The following is a 14,177-nucleotide window of genomic DNA, read 5'->3' as shown; positions in this document are numbered from 1 at the left end:
CCGGTCGGGCTCCGGTGTCACATGACCTGCTCTGGGGCAACATGGCGACGGCCGTGGTGCAGCGCCGGGACTGAGCGACAGCGAGTGTGGCGCGCTCCTTCCCAGGGTGAGGAGAGCATCAGCGTGGGAAGGGCGACTGGGGCCTCGTCTTCCCGCTCCTGCCCCCAACGTCATCTGCATCTCACACGACCTCTCCGTTGGAACCAGAGGGAATGACGAAGCCCAGGGCTTTTCCCAGTCGTGCTCTGTGCATTGGAGCACGCTCCTAGCCGGCTGTGGGCAACTCTCCCCGCCATCCTTTCGCTAATCTCCTTCCGTCGGAGGTGGGACCCGAGCGTGGGCGGTTGCGTGCTCCTGGGACCATGGCAGGGTCCGACACAGCGCCGTTCCTCAGCCAAGCTGATGACCCAGATGACGGGCCAGCGCCTGGCCACCCGGGATTGCCGGGGCCCATGGGGAATCCCAAGTCCGGGGAGCCCGAGGTCCCAGACCGTGAAGGCCTGCAGCGCATCACTGGTTTGTCTCAGGGCCATTCGACCCTCATAGTGGCGGTGCTGTGTTACATCAACCTCCTGAACTACATGGACCGCTTCACCGTGGCCGGTAGGCACTGGTTCTAGAAAGAAGGGACGTGGGGAAGGAAGCAGTTTCCCAGGATGGGGCGGCCTCTCCGTGCTCATCCAGTTCTTTTTGTTTTTTCTTTCCAGGAGTCCTTCCAGACATTGAGCACTTCTTCAACATTGGAGATAGCAGTTCTGGCCTCATCCAGACTGGTGAGTGAGGCTCCTGCTCACACAGCCACTCACCTTTTGTTGCCTCAGCTGGGCCTACACACATGCGGGTTGGCCTAGTGAGGGCTTGTTGGCCAGAGCCCTCGGAGGTAATGGCCTGGACTGCGCTAGGGCTGTCCAGTTGAGCTGGGACGTGACATTTACTATGTCACGGCAGGCGACACGCTCACCTTCTCTAGGCCTCATCTTTCCAGTTTGTAGGATGAAGCCAGTAATAAAATGGGCTAATTCTTTGGACTGGTGTGAGGACTAAGAAATGCCGGGTGTGGCACCTAGTAGGCACCAGTAAATATAGCAAGAGCACTTGGTGGGGGGGTTTATTTCTCTCCTTTCTTTCCGAGAACCCACTCTATGCCAGGTCCCAGTAGAGCACCTTAGAGGTGTAGAAGCCCTATGGGACTTCAGCTAGGCCTTCCTGCCTGCTTCTCCTTCTACAGCTGAGCAGAAGCGGTGTTCTTCCTGATTTGCACGGGGATTTGGCTTTTATTTAGATTTTATAAGCAAACTCAGACTTTGAGGGGGGTTAGGATTTGCCCAGGGTCACATAAGCAGACAGGTGAATGGGAATTCGAAACCAGGTCTTGAAGTGTTTGTTTCCCTGCCCCAGGCCCATGCGGAACCGGAGGCACTTGTGTGTGGAGAAGTGAGAGTGAGGTCATAGGTCAAGGTGGTGTTGAGTCAGAGAAGCAGCAGACCTCCCTAGGTGGTTTCATTACCCATCCTGCTTTTCATTCGACACACGTGAAGTGAACCCTTGTTTTGTGCCAGCTTGTGGGTTAAATGAGACTCGCAGTCGTGGCCCATGCAGGAGCTGACATCCTCCTGTGCCTGAGGGGGTTAATTAAGACGGGATAATTTCAGATGGAGGAGTGTGAAAAGTAAGATGTAAAAATGTAAAAGAAAGCATACAGCAGGTGTTAATCCTTTAATCCCAGCACTTGGGAGGCAAAGGCTGGAGAACTCTGTGAACTCGGGGCAGCCTGTGTACATAATAAGACCTTCCCCTCCCACCCACCCCCCCCACCTCCCCACCCCCCCCCCAAAAGAAAAGAAAAGAAAAGAAAAGAAAATGGGCTTGGGATGGATGGCAGTCTGGGTTGGAATTTGAAGCAGTAGAATTTTGTGAAGCTCAGGAGAGACATGAAAATGTTGCTTTGAGGGGACACTGAGTGCCGAACCCTAATGTGGTATTGATCTTGACAGTTGTCATGAAGGTGCAGGGCGGGAAAGAGGTAGGGGCTGGATTAGACGGGACACAGTGCGTGTGGTGTGGATGTGGATTTTGTTTCAGGCTGGGTGGAAGGCGGGTCATGCCAGCTGGACGATCCATTCTATACAGGGCGTTTTGGAAAGTTGTGGAGATGAGCCTGGGTCACCACCCCCCACCCCATCCCCCCACCCCCCCCGGCTCTGATGGGTCACAGGGTTGGGATGGGAATGGTGTTCATCAGGGAAGAGGAGGGTGGGGATCTCTGTTTGGGCATTTCTCTACCCGGCTCCCTAACTGGAATAGGAGTGGGGGAGGGAGGGGTTGGGGCAGCAAGGGACCCGAACCGGGCTGTGACTCTCTGTCTCCTCCCCCCAGTGTTCATCTCCAGTTACATGGTGTTGGCACCAGTGTTCGGCTACCTGGGTGACAGGTACAATCGGAAGTACCTCATGTGCGGGGGCATTGCCTTCTGGTCCCTGGTGACGCTGGGGTCGTCCTTCATCCCCAGAGAGGTGAGGCCCTGTGCTTTCTCCCCACTCCCCGTCCACGTTTGCTGCTGTTCTTCGGAGCCATGTTGGATTGAGTGTGGGGGAACCTCTGTAGGGTCCTTGCTCTGCTCCATCTTCCGCTTTCTCATTGCCTGAGTTAGCCTGCCCACCCATCCCGCCCACTGTCCTTTGTGAGCTTTCTTCCACTCGTCACTTGGCCTGTCCCCTAACTCTCCCACCGCACACCTCAACACTGCTTTTTTCCTTCACCATTGATCTCTGTGCAGTGGCCATTGTCCTCTCCCTTCCTGGGACCGGGCTTCCTCTTAGGGCTGGTGCTGGTGTGGGTGAGAGAGCAGCCCGGGGCAGCCATCACTTGGCCTGCACTTCCTCTGTCCACCCACCCTCCAGTGCTGCCCCTGCCGCTCTGCTGGCTCTGTAGACCACAGCGTTTCCCCGGTTGCTTCATGGGGCTCTCCTTCGGGCCCCTTTCCTGGGAGCCTCTGACACAGTGACCCACTTCTTCCTTCCCAAAACTCTGGAAACACACGATGCCACGTGTTTCCCTCCCAGTTCCCTGGCGGATGCTTTTCCGTGTCTTTGAGATCTTCCCCTATCTGCTGTCCTCAGCCCCAGGCAGCCCCTAGTGCCCTCAGGCGATCCTGTGCCCTGGCCAGGTGCCTTTGGTAAGCAGACAGTCCGCCGGTTAAGATCGTTATTCACCACCGGGGTGGGCCCTCGGTGGGAGGGGAACTAGAAACCCGAGATTTATTTTGCACCTACTGAGTGCAAAGCCCTCCGAGTACCATGTGAACAAACTGTTGTTGTTCCCCTTTTGCAGATGAGGAAACTGAGGCTCAGAGAGGTTAAGTTATTTTCTCAAAGTCACAGCTAGTAAGTGGAGCCAGGATTCCAGCCAGGTCTGTGTGATTCTCAACCCAGGCCTCTCTCGCTGTCCCTGCTGCCTCTCCAGCGCCCCCTGGAGAGGTCTCCTGGGAGGCTGGCTCCAGGGTGGGATGCCACCTCCCCCATGTCTCCTTTCCCAGCGTTTCTGGCTGCTCCTCCTGACCCGGGGCCTGGTGGGGGTCGGGGAGGCCAGTTACTCCACCATTGCGCCCACCCTGATCGCCGACCTCTTCGTGGCAGACCAGCGGAGTCGGATGCTCAGTGTCTTCTACTTTGCCATTCCTGTGGGCAGGTGAGCAGGCTGTGGGCGGGCCTGGGGCGGGCCAAGGGCTTGGTGGGCATTTGTTTTGTTTTTCGAGACAGGGTTTCTTTGTGAAACAGTCCTGGCTGTCCTGTAACTTGCTTTGTAGACGAGGCGGGCCTCGAACTCACAGAGATCCGCCTGCCTCTGCCTCCCCAGTGCTGGGGTTAAAGGCGTGCGCCACCACCGCCCCGGCTTGGTGGGCATTTGCCTGACCACATGTGACTCTCCTCTTTGCCTTCCCACAGTGGTCTAGGCTACATTGCGGGCTCCAAAGTGAAGGATGTGGCCGGAGACTGGCACTGGGCTTTGCGGGTGAGTCTGGTTAGAGTTGGGGAGTCAGCAACCTTACTGATCTCCCTTTCTTTCTTCAGATATTCCCTTTTTTAACTTTCTTAAAAAAAAGAAAAAACGTGCTGGGTGGTGGTGGCGGTGGCGCACGCCTGTTATCCCAGCACTCGGGAGTTAGAGGCAGGCAGATCTATGAGTTCAAGGCCAGCCTGGGCTACCGAGTGAGTTCCAGGAAAGGCGCAAAGCTACACAGAGAAACCCTGTCTGGAGGAAAAAAAAAAAAAAAGTGTGTGTGCATGCAATGCCAATGCCCGACTGTGGGAGTCAGAGGTCAACTTTAGGAAGTTGGTTTTTTTTCTTCACTTGAAGGTCCTGGAGATTGAATTCAGGTTGGCAGACTTGGCCACAAGACCCTTTACTCACTAGGCAGGCTCCCTGGCCTGTCCGCTCCCTCTGTGTGGCGGGGCTCCTTGTGCTGAGCCTCAGCAAGCCTGGGCCTCCATAGGGAGCCAAAGGTCTTGCTGCAGATGTAAAGCTGGATGCCCCAGAAAGGGACAGTATTTGTTTTCCTAAGGGAAAGTGGAGCTGACCAGGACTCCCGTGCCATCCCCGGTTTCGCTCGTTTTCTGTTTTCCCCATGTTAACTTTATTCCCAAGCGCTTGTCCTCAACTGAGCAACTTGGGCACCTCAGACCCCTGAACAGTAGCCACGAGATGGTGTCCAATTGGATGAACGTGGGTCACATACCCATTATGTAATCAGTTATGGAAAGGCCGGAGAGTGATAGCCCTTTTGGTTCAGCCTTAGATCCGGTTTGAACCATGTGGACTGAGAGGAATTTGGTTGGGGGTCCTTGAAACAAAATCAGGGGGCTGTTGCCAAAGAAGAAGCAAGCCTAGGCCTGTAGAAACAGGATGTCCCCAGCGGCAAACCTTCCTAAGCCGCAGCCCCAACTTCTCTGAGCCAGCCCTTATGGAGTTTAAGACCCGGGGAGCTAAGCTGCCTGTCCTCCTCATTCTCCGTGGCCCCAGACGGTCAGTATACCCCTGCCCTGCATCCCAAAGCTTGCTCTTTCCCCAGGTGACACCAGGTCTGGGGGTGGTGGCTGTCCTGCTGCTGTTCCTGGTGGTACAAGAGCCCCCAAGAGGAGCTGTGGAGCGCCACTCGGGGTCACCACCCCTGAGCCCCACCTCGTGGTGGGCAGATCTGAAGGCGCTGGCGCGCAAGTGAGTTCACCCCTTCCTTCCGTATTTCAGGCCTGGGGGCGGGGGGGCTGCCGTCTTCAACAGGCCGAGTTGTGTGTCCTGCCAGGAAGCCTCATTTATGGCCAGAGACCCAGGCATTGCTGCCCACCTGAGGCATTTGCCTGAGATATAGACGCGGGGTCGCATCCAACCAACTCTGACAGTAGAATAAGCCGGGGAGGGAGGAGAGGGCAGGCCCGGGGACTCACTTCCTCCCGCTGTCCACAGTCCGAGTTTCGTCCTGTCTTCCCTGGGCTTCACTGCCGTGGCCTTCGTCACGGGCTCCCTGGCTCTCTGGGCGCCAGCGTTCCTGCTGCGCTCCCGTGTTGTTCTGGGGGAGACCCTGCCCTGTCTCCCCGGGGAATCGTGCTCTTCCTCCGACAGGTACGTGGGAGGGGCTGGGCAGGGCGACTGCGGGTATCGGGGTATCGGATATCGGGGATTCGGACTCTACCAGCTACCTCCACTCTTGGAGTCTCAGGTTCTGGTTCCGAGAACCACGTGATGAGGTAACACACTGGCTCTGAGGGTCTGTGCTGGATGGATTTGGCTACGAGGGCAGTTGGGGTGGACCGTCCTCGCGGGGCCAGAGGGCCTCCCAGGAAGGAGACGGAGCCATGCCAGGGGGTGTCTCACCTTCGGACTTAACCCCTAGTCTCATCTTCGGGCTCATCACTTGCCTGACTGGAGTCCTGGGCGTGGGCCTGGGTGTGGAGATCAGCCGCCGCCTGCGCCGCATCAACCCTCGGGCTGACCCGCTGGTCTGTGCTACCGGCCTCCTGGGCTCTGCGCCCTTCCTCTTCCTGTCCCTGGCCTGTGCCCGAGGCAGCATCGTGGCCACCTACGTGAGTCAGACACCGGGGGTCTAGTGGGTATCCATCTCTGCACGGGGGGGGGGGGGGGGGAGGCAGGAGGGGTGGCGTGGCCTCCCTGGGCCCCGCCATGGCCATGGAGGATGACCACCAGCCGCTAACTCCCCGTGTGCAGGGTCAGCCCGCAGAGGAGTTCAGGGCGAACTGAAGGTGGCATGTCCCCTTTCCAATCCCAGCCCTGGGCCTTCCCAGCTGGGGGCCGCGCTGTCTCCTCCCACGCGAGGTGCTGGCGCTGAGGCTAGCCCCTGCCTTGTGGGGTGTGATGGGGACTAAGTGAGTTAATGGCTAAGCCTGGTCACATGACCCTCTCCCTCTTCTGCCATCCAGATTTTTATCTTCATTGGGGAGACCCTGTTGTCTATGAACTGGGCCATCGTGGCCGACATCCTCCTGGTGAGTAGCTGGGCAGAGGCGGAAGGGAGCAGGGATGGGGTCAGGTGGTGGCACTCACTCTGAGTTCTGGCTTTTCCCCCTCAAACCTCAGCTGCACATGTATGCCAGCGTCCAGCCGCAGAGGGGCCTCTGGGCCTGCCTCGGGCCTGCAGTGGGCCTTGGTTTCTCTGGGACCCCTGCTGAGTTCCCCTCTTCTCCCTCCTAGTATGTGGTGATCCCAACCCGACGCTCCACCGCGGAGGCCTTCCAGATTGTGCTGTCCCATTTGCTGGGCGATGCTGGGAGCCCTTACCTCATCGGTCTAGTGAGTACTAATTATCCTTGGCTGGGATGGGGTGGTTTGGGGAACCTGGTACTCCCCACCCCGGCAGCTGGCCGGTGGCTGGTGATAGGATGGGATAGCCTGGCCTCGTTCGGCAACAGTCACCCTGGGCACTTTTTCCCTTAGCAGCGCCCCTGGTGGATGGGAAGGAGGGTGTGTGAAGGTTTTACCCGTGGGGCCGTGGGGCTGACTCTCTGGTCCCCGCAGATCTCTGACCGCCTCCGACGGAACTGGCCCGCCTCCTTCTTGTCCGAGTTCCGGGCCCTGCAGTCTTCACTCATGCTCTGTGCTTTTGTCGGGGCACTGGGTGGTGCGGCCTTTCTGGGCACGGCCATGTTCATCGAGGATGACCGCCGGCGGGCTCAGCTCCACGTGCAGGGTCAGTGAGGGCCGCTGTCAGCCCAGGGTCACCGTACTGCCTGTCAGTCTGTTCATCCGCTGGCTCATCCGTAGGCACCCCACGTCTCCCAGTCCACAGCTCCCCCTCCACTCGGACCATCCCATCCGCCCAGGCCCAGGCCACCGGCCAGGGTTGAGAGTCCCGGCTTCCCGGTCCCATCCCACTCAGCTCTGAGCCTGTCTGAAAGCGTGCGGGCTTTCTGTCTGTACACAGTTCTGAGGACTTGGGCTGCCCCGCCCCGTCTCTGCCCTCTGCCTGATTGTCCTTGGCCCCGACCCCTTCCTTCCCCGCAGGTCTGCTGCATGAGACGGGGCCCTCGGATGACCGGATTGTGGTACCTCAGCGAGGCCGTTCCACCCGGGTCCCCGTGTCCAGCGTGCTCATCTGAGGAGCTGTGGCCCAGCCACAGGTGCAGCCCAGCCGGCCCTGGGCCCACCCCCAGGAGGTGCCCGGGCAGAAGCCCTCACCAGGCCCAGGTCCAAGGAGGAAGCCCTGGGGATAGGTCCCCGCTCCCAGACACTACATAGGCAGCCCAGGGAAGAGATGGGGGTCCAGAAATGGGGCTCGTCCTGTCTACTAGGGCAGCCCAAGGGGTTTGGTGCTATTTGTAATGGAATAAAATTTGTAAGCAGACTGCGACTGGCCGCTTGTCTCTCTGCGGGTGCCGTTGGTTTCAGGGAACGTCTGTGGCCTCAGGACTGACTGACTTTAGCAGGGCAGTCGGGTCACCCTGTAGGTAGGTCCCTGCCTTCTGGGCTAGGTGATCTGGAGGACTGCCCTCTTCCGAGTGAGTTGCTTCAGTGTGACCATGACTCACTGTGGTCCCTGGAAGTGGCTCTCCCAGAGGCTAGGCTGGGAGGTGGGGGGCGGTGCTGCCCTTGCCCCACACCGTCCCTGACAGAGCCTCCGCACCGTGCTCCCGCCCAGGCATGGGGAGGACACAGCTGGCCAGGCTGTCTCCCTTCCCACTGGAGGGGTTGTCTCGTCCTGAGCCTCAGCCCCTTCCTTCACACGGTCCCTCGGCCTCCTCCTCCCCCTTCCCACAACTGGGTGGGGGTGAGTGGGCAGGGGGCAGGCGCAGCCGGCTGAGGAGCCTGATGATTTCCTGCCCTCACCACAGCTTCCTGTCGCACGCGGGTGGTGAGGAGGAGCAGAGGCAGGCGGGGAGCAAGAGAGGGGCAGGTACAGCTGGGCACAGGGATCGCGCGTCTGCTAGCTGGGGCACAGGCCCCAGCTCAGGCTCTGAGCCTAGAAACTGCCGGCACCGACCTCACACTCAGTCCAGCGAGGAAGTGGGGTCGTTGAGCCCCAAAGGAGGACGCAGCTGCCTGCCGCCGCCACCGGATCCCAGGCTGGGGCCCGCTCAGTCCCACACCCTTCCTGCTGCCGCTCTGCCTCGAGGGGCTGCAGTGCGGCAGGGTCTGGGGCAGGTGCTCTGCAGATGGAAGCGGACGCGCTGAGCCCCCTGGAGCTGGGCCTCCTGCTGCTGCCCCTCTTGGTCACGCTCCTGGCTGCCCTGTGTGTGCGCTGCCGTGAGCTGCCAGGTAAGTGGGGAGCTCTGGGGTACTGGGTGCTGGGCACCCCATTGGGTCCTCATGCCTTCCCCAGCCCCTGGCTCCCTCGAACTGTCCCTGCCTCGGGCCTGCTGGGGGGAACTGGACGGGACGGGATGGGACTGAATGTCTTTGTTCCCGGTGCACCCTGATCCTGCCTCATTGGCCCTCTCTCCTCCAGCCTCCTATGAGAGTGCCTCCACAGAAAGGTGAGTCCCATCCCCCCCCCTCCATGTGTTTTCCCTTTGTTCTGATGGAGGGCTTGGGGCTGCGGCCCTCTTGGGCCTATACCCAAGCCGCCTCTTTCCTACCAGTTTGTACCCAAGGAGCATCCTCATCAAACCGCCTCGTGAGTTCAGTGTCCTCGGCCTTCCTTGAGGGTTCTTGGGAGTGTGCCTTTGTCCTGCTCACCCTAAGCTGTCTGTAGGGCTATTACCTGGGATGGGTTGGGGGAAAGTGGGAGCCCCCATGCCTGTTTAGGACATGGTTTTTAGGGGTACATCTGTCCTTAGAGGCCTTGACATGGGTTGGGGGTGGGGGTGGTGTCTGGAGTCGTTCCCTCAAGCTTGGTTCTATGTCCTCAGAAATAACCGTCCCCAGAACAACTTCCACTTCCTACCCTCTTGTTACCTCCTTCCCACCCCTGAGGCAGCCAGACCTGCTCCCCATTCCGTGAGTACCCCTCAGCTGCCTCCCTCTGATCCGCTGTGCCTCCTCCACCTTCTAGGGTGGGGGGGACGTGGCTTTTTCCCTGTTGCGACCCCGCTCGCCCCAGAGTCCTACTTAGACCTGGTCCCTGACCTTTGACTTCCAGGAGATCCCCACAGCCCCTTGGGGGTTCCCATCGGATGCCATCTTCCCGGCAAGATTCAGAGGATGGTAAGAGTGTACAGGGTTAGCGGACTGGGGAGAGGGTGTGCAGCCCGAGCTGACTCCGTCTCCCTCCCCCTCTCTCTTTGAAGCCAACAGTGTGGCGAGCTACGAGAACCAGGGTGGGTCTGGGGTCTGGGGAACTGGGTGGGGTGGGGAGGCTGGAGCTGTCCCAGGTCACGTGGACTTCTCATTCCTCACAGAGCCAGCCTGTGAGAACGTGGATGAAGATGAGGACGAGGACGACTATCCCAATGAGGGCTACCTGTGAGTGGGGAGAGGGGAGGGGAGGGTGGAAGTTGGGGACCCTTTCTCACCTCCTCATTCCTTCCTTCCAGAGAGGTGCTCCCTGACAGCACCCCGGCCGCCGTTCCCGTGGCCTCCTCTGCTCCTGTGCCCAGCAACCCTGGCCTCCGAGACAGCGCCTTCTCCAGTGAGTCAGGGTTTCTGTCCAGCTCCTTCCGCCATGTGCTGCTGGCTGCACCTCTCTTCCCTCTCATTTCTGAGGTGATTGCCGCCCTTCCATTTCCTCCTTCAGATGTTGGACTTCCTGCTCTTCACTTCCGATTGCCTTGCTTTTCCTTCCTCCCTCTTCTGTCTTACCATTTTTTCTGTTGTCTAAGAAATTTCCTGACTCTTCTTTAACCCTTCCATTGAAATTTTATTTCTGGGTTGGATGCGAGGACACACGCCTATAACCCTGGCATCAGGAGTCTGGGTAGGAGGGTTGAGTTTGAGGCTAGCCTGGGCGATGTATAGTGAGACCCTGCTTCAAAAACCAAAACAGCACTGCCACCAACAAAAAGAAAAGAGAAAAATCATTTCTCTTATCTGAAAGCTCTTCTTTGGGCTTCTCAGTGTTCTTTTTGTATAGTACCCTGTTCTTGTTTCATGGAAGCAATGCCATCTAATGTATCTGTAAGAACTTTGGTTAGAGATTGTTTCTCTCTGTCTCTTTCTCTGTCCGTCTGCCTCTTCAATCACACGCTCTCTCACTGAAGCTTTCTTCTGTTTACCACGTAGTCTTTGTTTCTCTTGGGCTGCGTTTTTCTGCGTTGGTCTCTTCCATTCCTGCTGTCCTTTCCTGAACTTCTCTTAGGGTTTGGTGATCTTCGGTGTTCTATCCTCTTCTCTCTGTGTAGCATGAGTGTCCCTTACCTGAAACACAATACAGATTTGGGAATATCTACAGATATATAGTGAATTTTGTTGGGGATATATATATGTATATCAGTCTGAAGGTAGAATTTTGTTTTGTTTTGAGACAAGGTCTCACATTGTAGCCCTGGTTGTCCTGGAACTTGATATGTAGACCAGGCTGGCCTCAAACTCACAAAGATCTACCTGCCTCTGCCTCCTAGGTGCTGAGATTAAAGGTGTGTGCCACCATGCTCAGCTTTGGAGGTAGTTTATGCAAATTTTAATTAATCTTTTGCATAAAACCAAAACTTCCTGGTGTGGAGTTTTCCATCTGGGGCATTACACCAGTACCTCGAAGGTTTGGGATTTTGGAATATTCTGAATTTTGGAGTTTTAATTCAGGGACACCCAACTTTCTGTATTTACCCTAGACTATTATGTCTGTCCCCGAGCTCTGTTTGTTTTGTTTAAGGCAGAATCTTACTGTGTAGCCTTGGCTGCCCCGGAACTTGCTTTGTAGACTAGTCTGGCCTTTAACCCATAGAGATCCAGTTGTCTTTCTGCTGGGTGCAGGGATTGTAGGCATGTTCCACCACACCTGGCCTCTGGTTCCATTTGTAGTCCAGATTTCTAATTTGTCATTTCTCTCCTGAACCCCAAGACTGTTTAAGTGATTCTTTCCATCCATCTATCCACCACCACCACCATCCATCCATCCATCATCCATCCATCCATCCATCATCCATCTATCATTCATCCGTCCATCATCTATCCATTCATCCATCCATCATCCATCTGTCCATCATCCATCCATCCATCCCCTCACTCATTTCCTGGGTATGTCTGCTGGGTTATGTTAGGGATTTAGTGAGTCAATTCAGCAAATTTGTAAAGATAAAAGAATCATTTGCTAGGGCCAAAATGACTAATTTTTTTTTCTTTTCTTTTCTTTTCTTTTTTTTTTTTTGGTTTTTTGAGACAGGGTTTCTCTGTGTAGCTTTGCGCCTTTCCTGGAACTCGCTTTGGAGACCAGGCTGGCCTCAAACTCACAGAGATATCCGCCTGCCTCTGCCTCTCAAGTGCTGGGATTAAAGGCATGCGCCACCACCGTCAGGCTCAAAATGACTAATTTTAAGTTCATCGAGAGGTACTGTCTCAATGGACTGAGGTGGAGTGGATAAAGCCTCCACGTGTTCATGGGTGTGTGCATCTGCATAGCATACACACAAAGATACTAAAAGAGGTTCTGGTACCTGAGGACCGACTTTATGCCCTTGTAGTATACATTAACCCGTTAAACCTCACAGTTCCTGGGTACTTTGCTGACTACCCCTTCCCTCCTGCCCCTCACTTCTGTCTCTGAACTATGCTAGGGTTTATTTTTTCATTTCTATTGACTGATTGGTTGACACAGTCTTGCTATTGCGATGCCCAATTTGGCCTTTAAGCCTGGAGCTCAAGTTACTTCCTGTCTCAGCTTTCGGGGACCACAAGCATGTGTTGCCGTACCCAGCGGGTGTATTAATAGATACTTGGTAGCAAATAGTGTATGGCAGACTCTATTTTACTATTTACTGTTTCAATCCTCATAATAATCCTGTGGGGCCGGTCCTGTTATGAACTTTATTCTAAAGCTGAGGAAACTGAGTCACAGAGCATTTAGGTAATTTATCTGAGGTAACATAGCTGGTTGGTGCTGGAACTGGGATTTGAACCAGGATATTTGGCTCCGAAGCCCAGCTTGTCTACATGCTCATACAGACTCCAGGCAGCGGTGAAAGCAGAAAGCAAACAGCCATGTCACATGGCGAGTGATATGTGTGGGCCTGGGAGGGTGTAGTGTGGGCAATGGCTGGTAATATTGAGGAGCCAGACAGGTCTGAGGAGGAGGAGACGCCATCTGGACCAAGTGTGCCATCTCTTCCACATGCCACCAAGATGTCTGTCCTCTGCGCTCCTTTGATCCCTGCTCCCTGCCATGCTCTCAGAGTCCCACACTGTCACCGTTTGATTTTCTCCAGTGGCACTGGTCCAGTGGATCTCTGTCCTCCTCCATGGCCCTTGCCCTTCCCAGGCTGCTCCCCTTGCTTCTCCTATTCTCTCTATATCCTGTGGGACTGCCTCGGGGGAAGGCTGTGTTTGGAGACCTGGTTGGCGGGACTGCCTGGGGGAAGGCTGTGTTTGGAGACCTGGGTGTTGGGACTGCCTCGGGGGAAGGCTGTGTTTGGAGACCTGGGTGTCGGGACTGCCTCGGGGGAAGGCTGTGTTTGGAGACCTGGGCGGCCTCTGGGAACAGTACCTGGCTGAGGGTCTTCTAGTTACTACACTGCTATTTCTGTCCTACAGTGGAGTCGGGTGAAGATTATGTGAACGTCCCCGAGAGCGAGGAGAGTGCAGAAGCGTCTCTGGGTAGGTGACTCTGCGCTCTGTGTACGGCCCATAGCCTCTCCCACCCTCCACATGGCCTGCCCTTCGCATGACTGTCCGTCTTGATCTGTCCCCCACAGATGGGAGCCGGGAGTATGTGAATGTGTCCCAGGAGCTGCAGCCAGGGACCGGGGCTGAGCTGGGTGTGTATCGAGGTGTAAGGGGCAGAAGCTGGAGAGCCTGCCTTCAGCAGATAGCCTGCAGGCTGAACCCCAGTCTCCCTCTGTCTCTCCCTCCCAGCCACCCTGAAGTCCCAGGAGGTGGAAGATGAAGAAGAGGAAGGGGTGGAGGCAGAGGAGGCTCCCGATTATGAGAATCTGCAGGAACTTAACTGAGAGCCTGGTGAGTGGCCCCTGTCCCCACCCCTGCCTTGGGCCTTCTCTCCAGGAGCCCCTTCCTGGCCACCCCCAGTGGTTAGGCACGTACTTGGTGGCTCTGGGTACCCGGGTGGTTTCGTGACTCGATGACTCTGCCCTCCCCTCCCCCTGTTCTGTTTCAGCTGCAGCCATCTGTCCTGGAACTAGCCTTGCTGGGAGGGCAGAACTGGGAAGCTGGAAGTAGCTCTAAGAGAGTCCCATTTGACCTCTGCCTTGTCAGCCGTCTGAGAATCCCCCTAACTTATTGTCACTTTGGGGTCCAATCTGTGTCCCCAGTATTCTGCATCTTCTGACGAAGCCTGAGAATGAATCTAGTTCCTGCTTGACTCTGTCATGGAATAAAGGCCATGATGGCCCAAAATCTTCCTCTTGTTTTTTTGTTTTTATTGGGGCAGAGTCTTGCCGTGTAGATCAGGCTGGCCTTGAACTCGTGGGTGATCATCCTGCCTCTGCCTCCCTGGTGCTGGGAGTACAGGTCTGTACCAGTGTGCATAGCTGTCAGCAGCTCTGTTGGCTTTGGGGTCCTGGAAGGCTGAGTGAAGGTAGTGTTGGATTGAGGACCGTCCTTTGTGGGATGTTTGTGAATGTGGG

At 56.5% G+C, this 14,177-nt stretch overlaps 2 protein-coding genes across 4 annotated transcripts; both read left to right on the top strand.

The window, feature by feature from the left end:
• On the top strand, positions 1-7,852 carry Spns1 (SPNS lysolipid transporter 1, lysophospholipid). Its single transcript, XM_006980378.4, has 12 exons — positions 1-603; positions 708-773; positions 2,377-2,513; positions 3,536-3,687; positions 3,945-4,011; positions 5,069-5,214; positions 5,461-5,616; positions 5,888-6,077; positions 6,432-6,497; positions 6,703-6,801; positions 7,027-7,198; positions 7,513-7,852. Exons 1-12 carry the CDS (start codon positions 363-365, stop codon positions 7,605-7,607), a joined length of 1,587 nt encoding a protein of 528 aa, XP_006980440.1. The 5' UTR covers positions 1-362; the 3' UTR covers positions 7,608-7,852.
• Positions 7,853-7,983: 131 nt separating this feature from the next.
• On the top strand, positions 7,984-13,952 carry Lat (linker for activation of T cells). 3 transcript variants are annotated; one of them, XM_006980376.4, is made up of 12 exons: positions 7,984-8,763; positions 8,954-8,981; positions 9,087-9,121; positions 9,357-9,444; positions 9,587-9,651; positions 9,735-9,764; positions 9,846-9,909; positions 9,981-10,075; positions 13,129-13,191; positions 13,290-13,352; positions 13,450-13,551; positions 13,709-13,952. In XM_006980376.4, the coding sequence occupies exons 1-11, from the start codon at positions 8,661-8,663 to the stop codon at positions 13,542-13,544; spliced, it is 729 nt and encodes a 242-aa protein (XP_006980438.1). In that variant the 5' UTR covers positions 7,984-8,660; the 3' UTR covers positions 13,545-13,551; positions 13,709-13,952. The 3 variants fall into 3 exon arrangements, with proteins under 3 accessions (XP_006980438.1, XP_006980439.1, XP_042139315.1); XM_006980377.4 differs by lacking the exon at positions 9,735-9,764; XM_042283381.2 differs by having other exon boundaries at positions 9,735-9,909.
• The last annotated feature ends 225 nt before the right edge of the window (positions 13,953-14,177 follow it).

This window comes from Peromyscus maniculatus, chromosome 1 (assembly GCF_049852395.1).
Source record: "Peromyscus maniculatus bairdii isolate BWxNUB_F1_BW_parent chromosome 1, HU_Pman_BW_mat_3.1, whole genome shotgun sequence".
NCBI classification, from domain to species: Eukaryota; Metazoa; Chordata; class Mammalia; order Rodentia; family Cricetidae; genus Peromyscus; species Peromyscus maniculatus.
The sequence above is the reverse complement of the archived record's forward strand: the minus strand, read 5'-3'. Positions and strand labels throughout refer to the sequence as shown.

Coding starts and splice junctions, on each gene's coding strand:
- Spns1 (XM_006980378.4), top strand. CDS start 363: ATGGCAGGGTCCGACACAGCGCCGTTCCTCAGCCAAGCTGATGACCCA. Junction 2,514..3,535: donor CGTCCTTCATCCCCAGAGAG/GTGAGGCCCTGT, acceptor CTCCTTTCCCAG/CGTTTCTGGCTGCTCCTCCT. Junction 5,617..5,887: donor TCGTGCTCTTCCTCCGACAG/GTACGTGGGAGG, acceptor CTTAACCCCTAG/TCTCATCTTCGGGCTCATCA.
- Lat (XM_042283381.2), top strand. CDS start 8,661: ATGGAAGCGGACGCGCTGAGCCCCCTGGAGCTGGGCCTCCTGCTGCTG. Junction 10,076..13,128: donor CCGAGACAGCGCCTTCTCCA/GTGAGTCAGGGT, acceptor TCTGTCCTACAG/TGGAGTCGGGTGAAGATTAT. Junction 13,353..13,449: donor AGGGACCGGGGCTGAGCTGG/GTGTGTATCGAG, acceptor TCTCCCTCCCAG/CCACCCTGAAGTCCCAGGAG.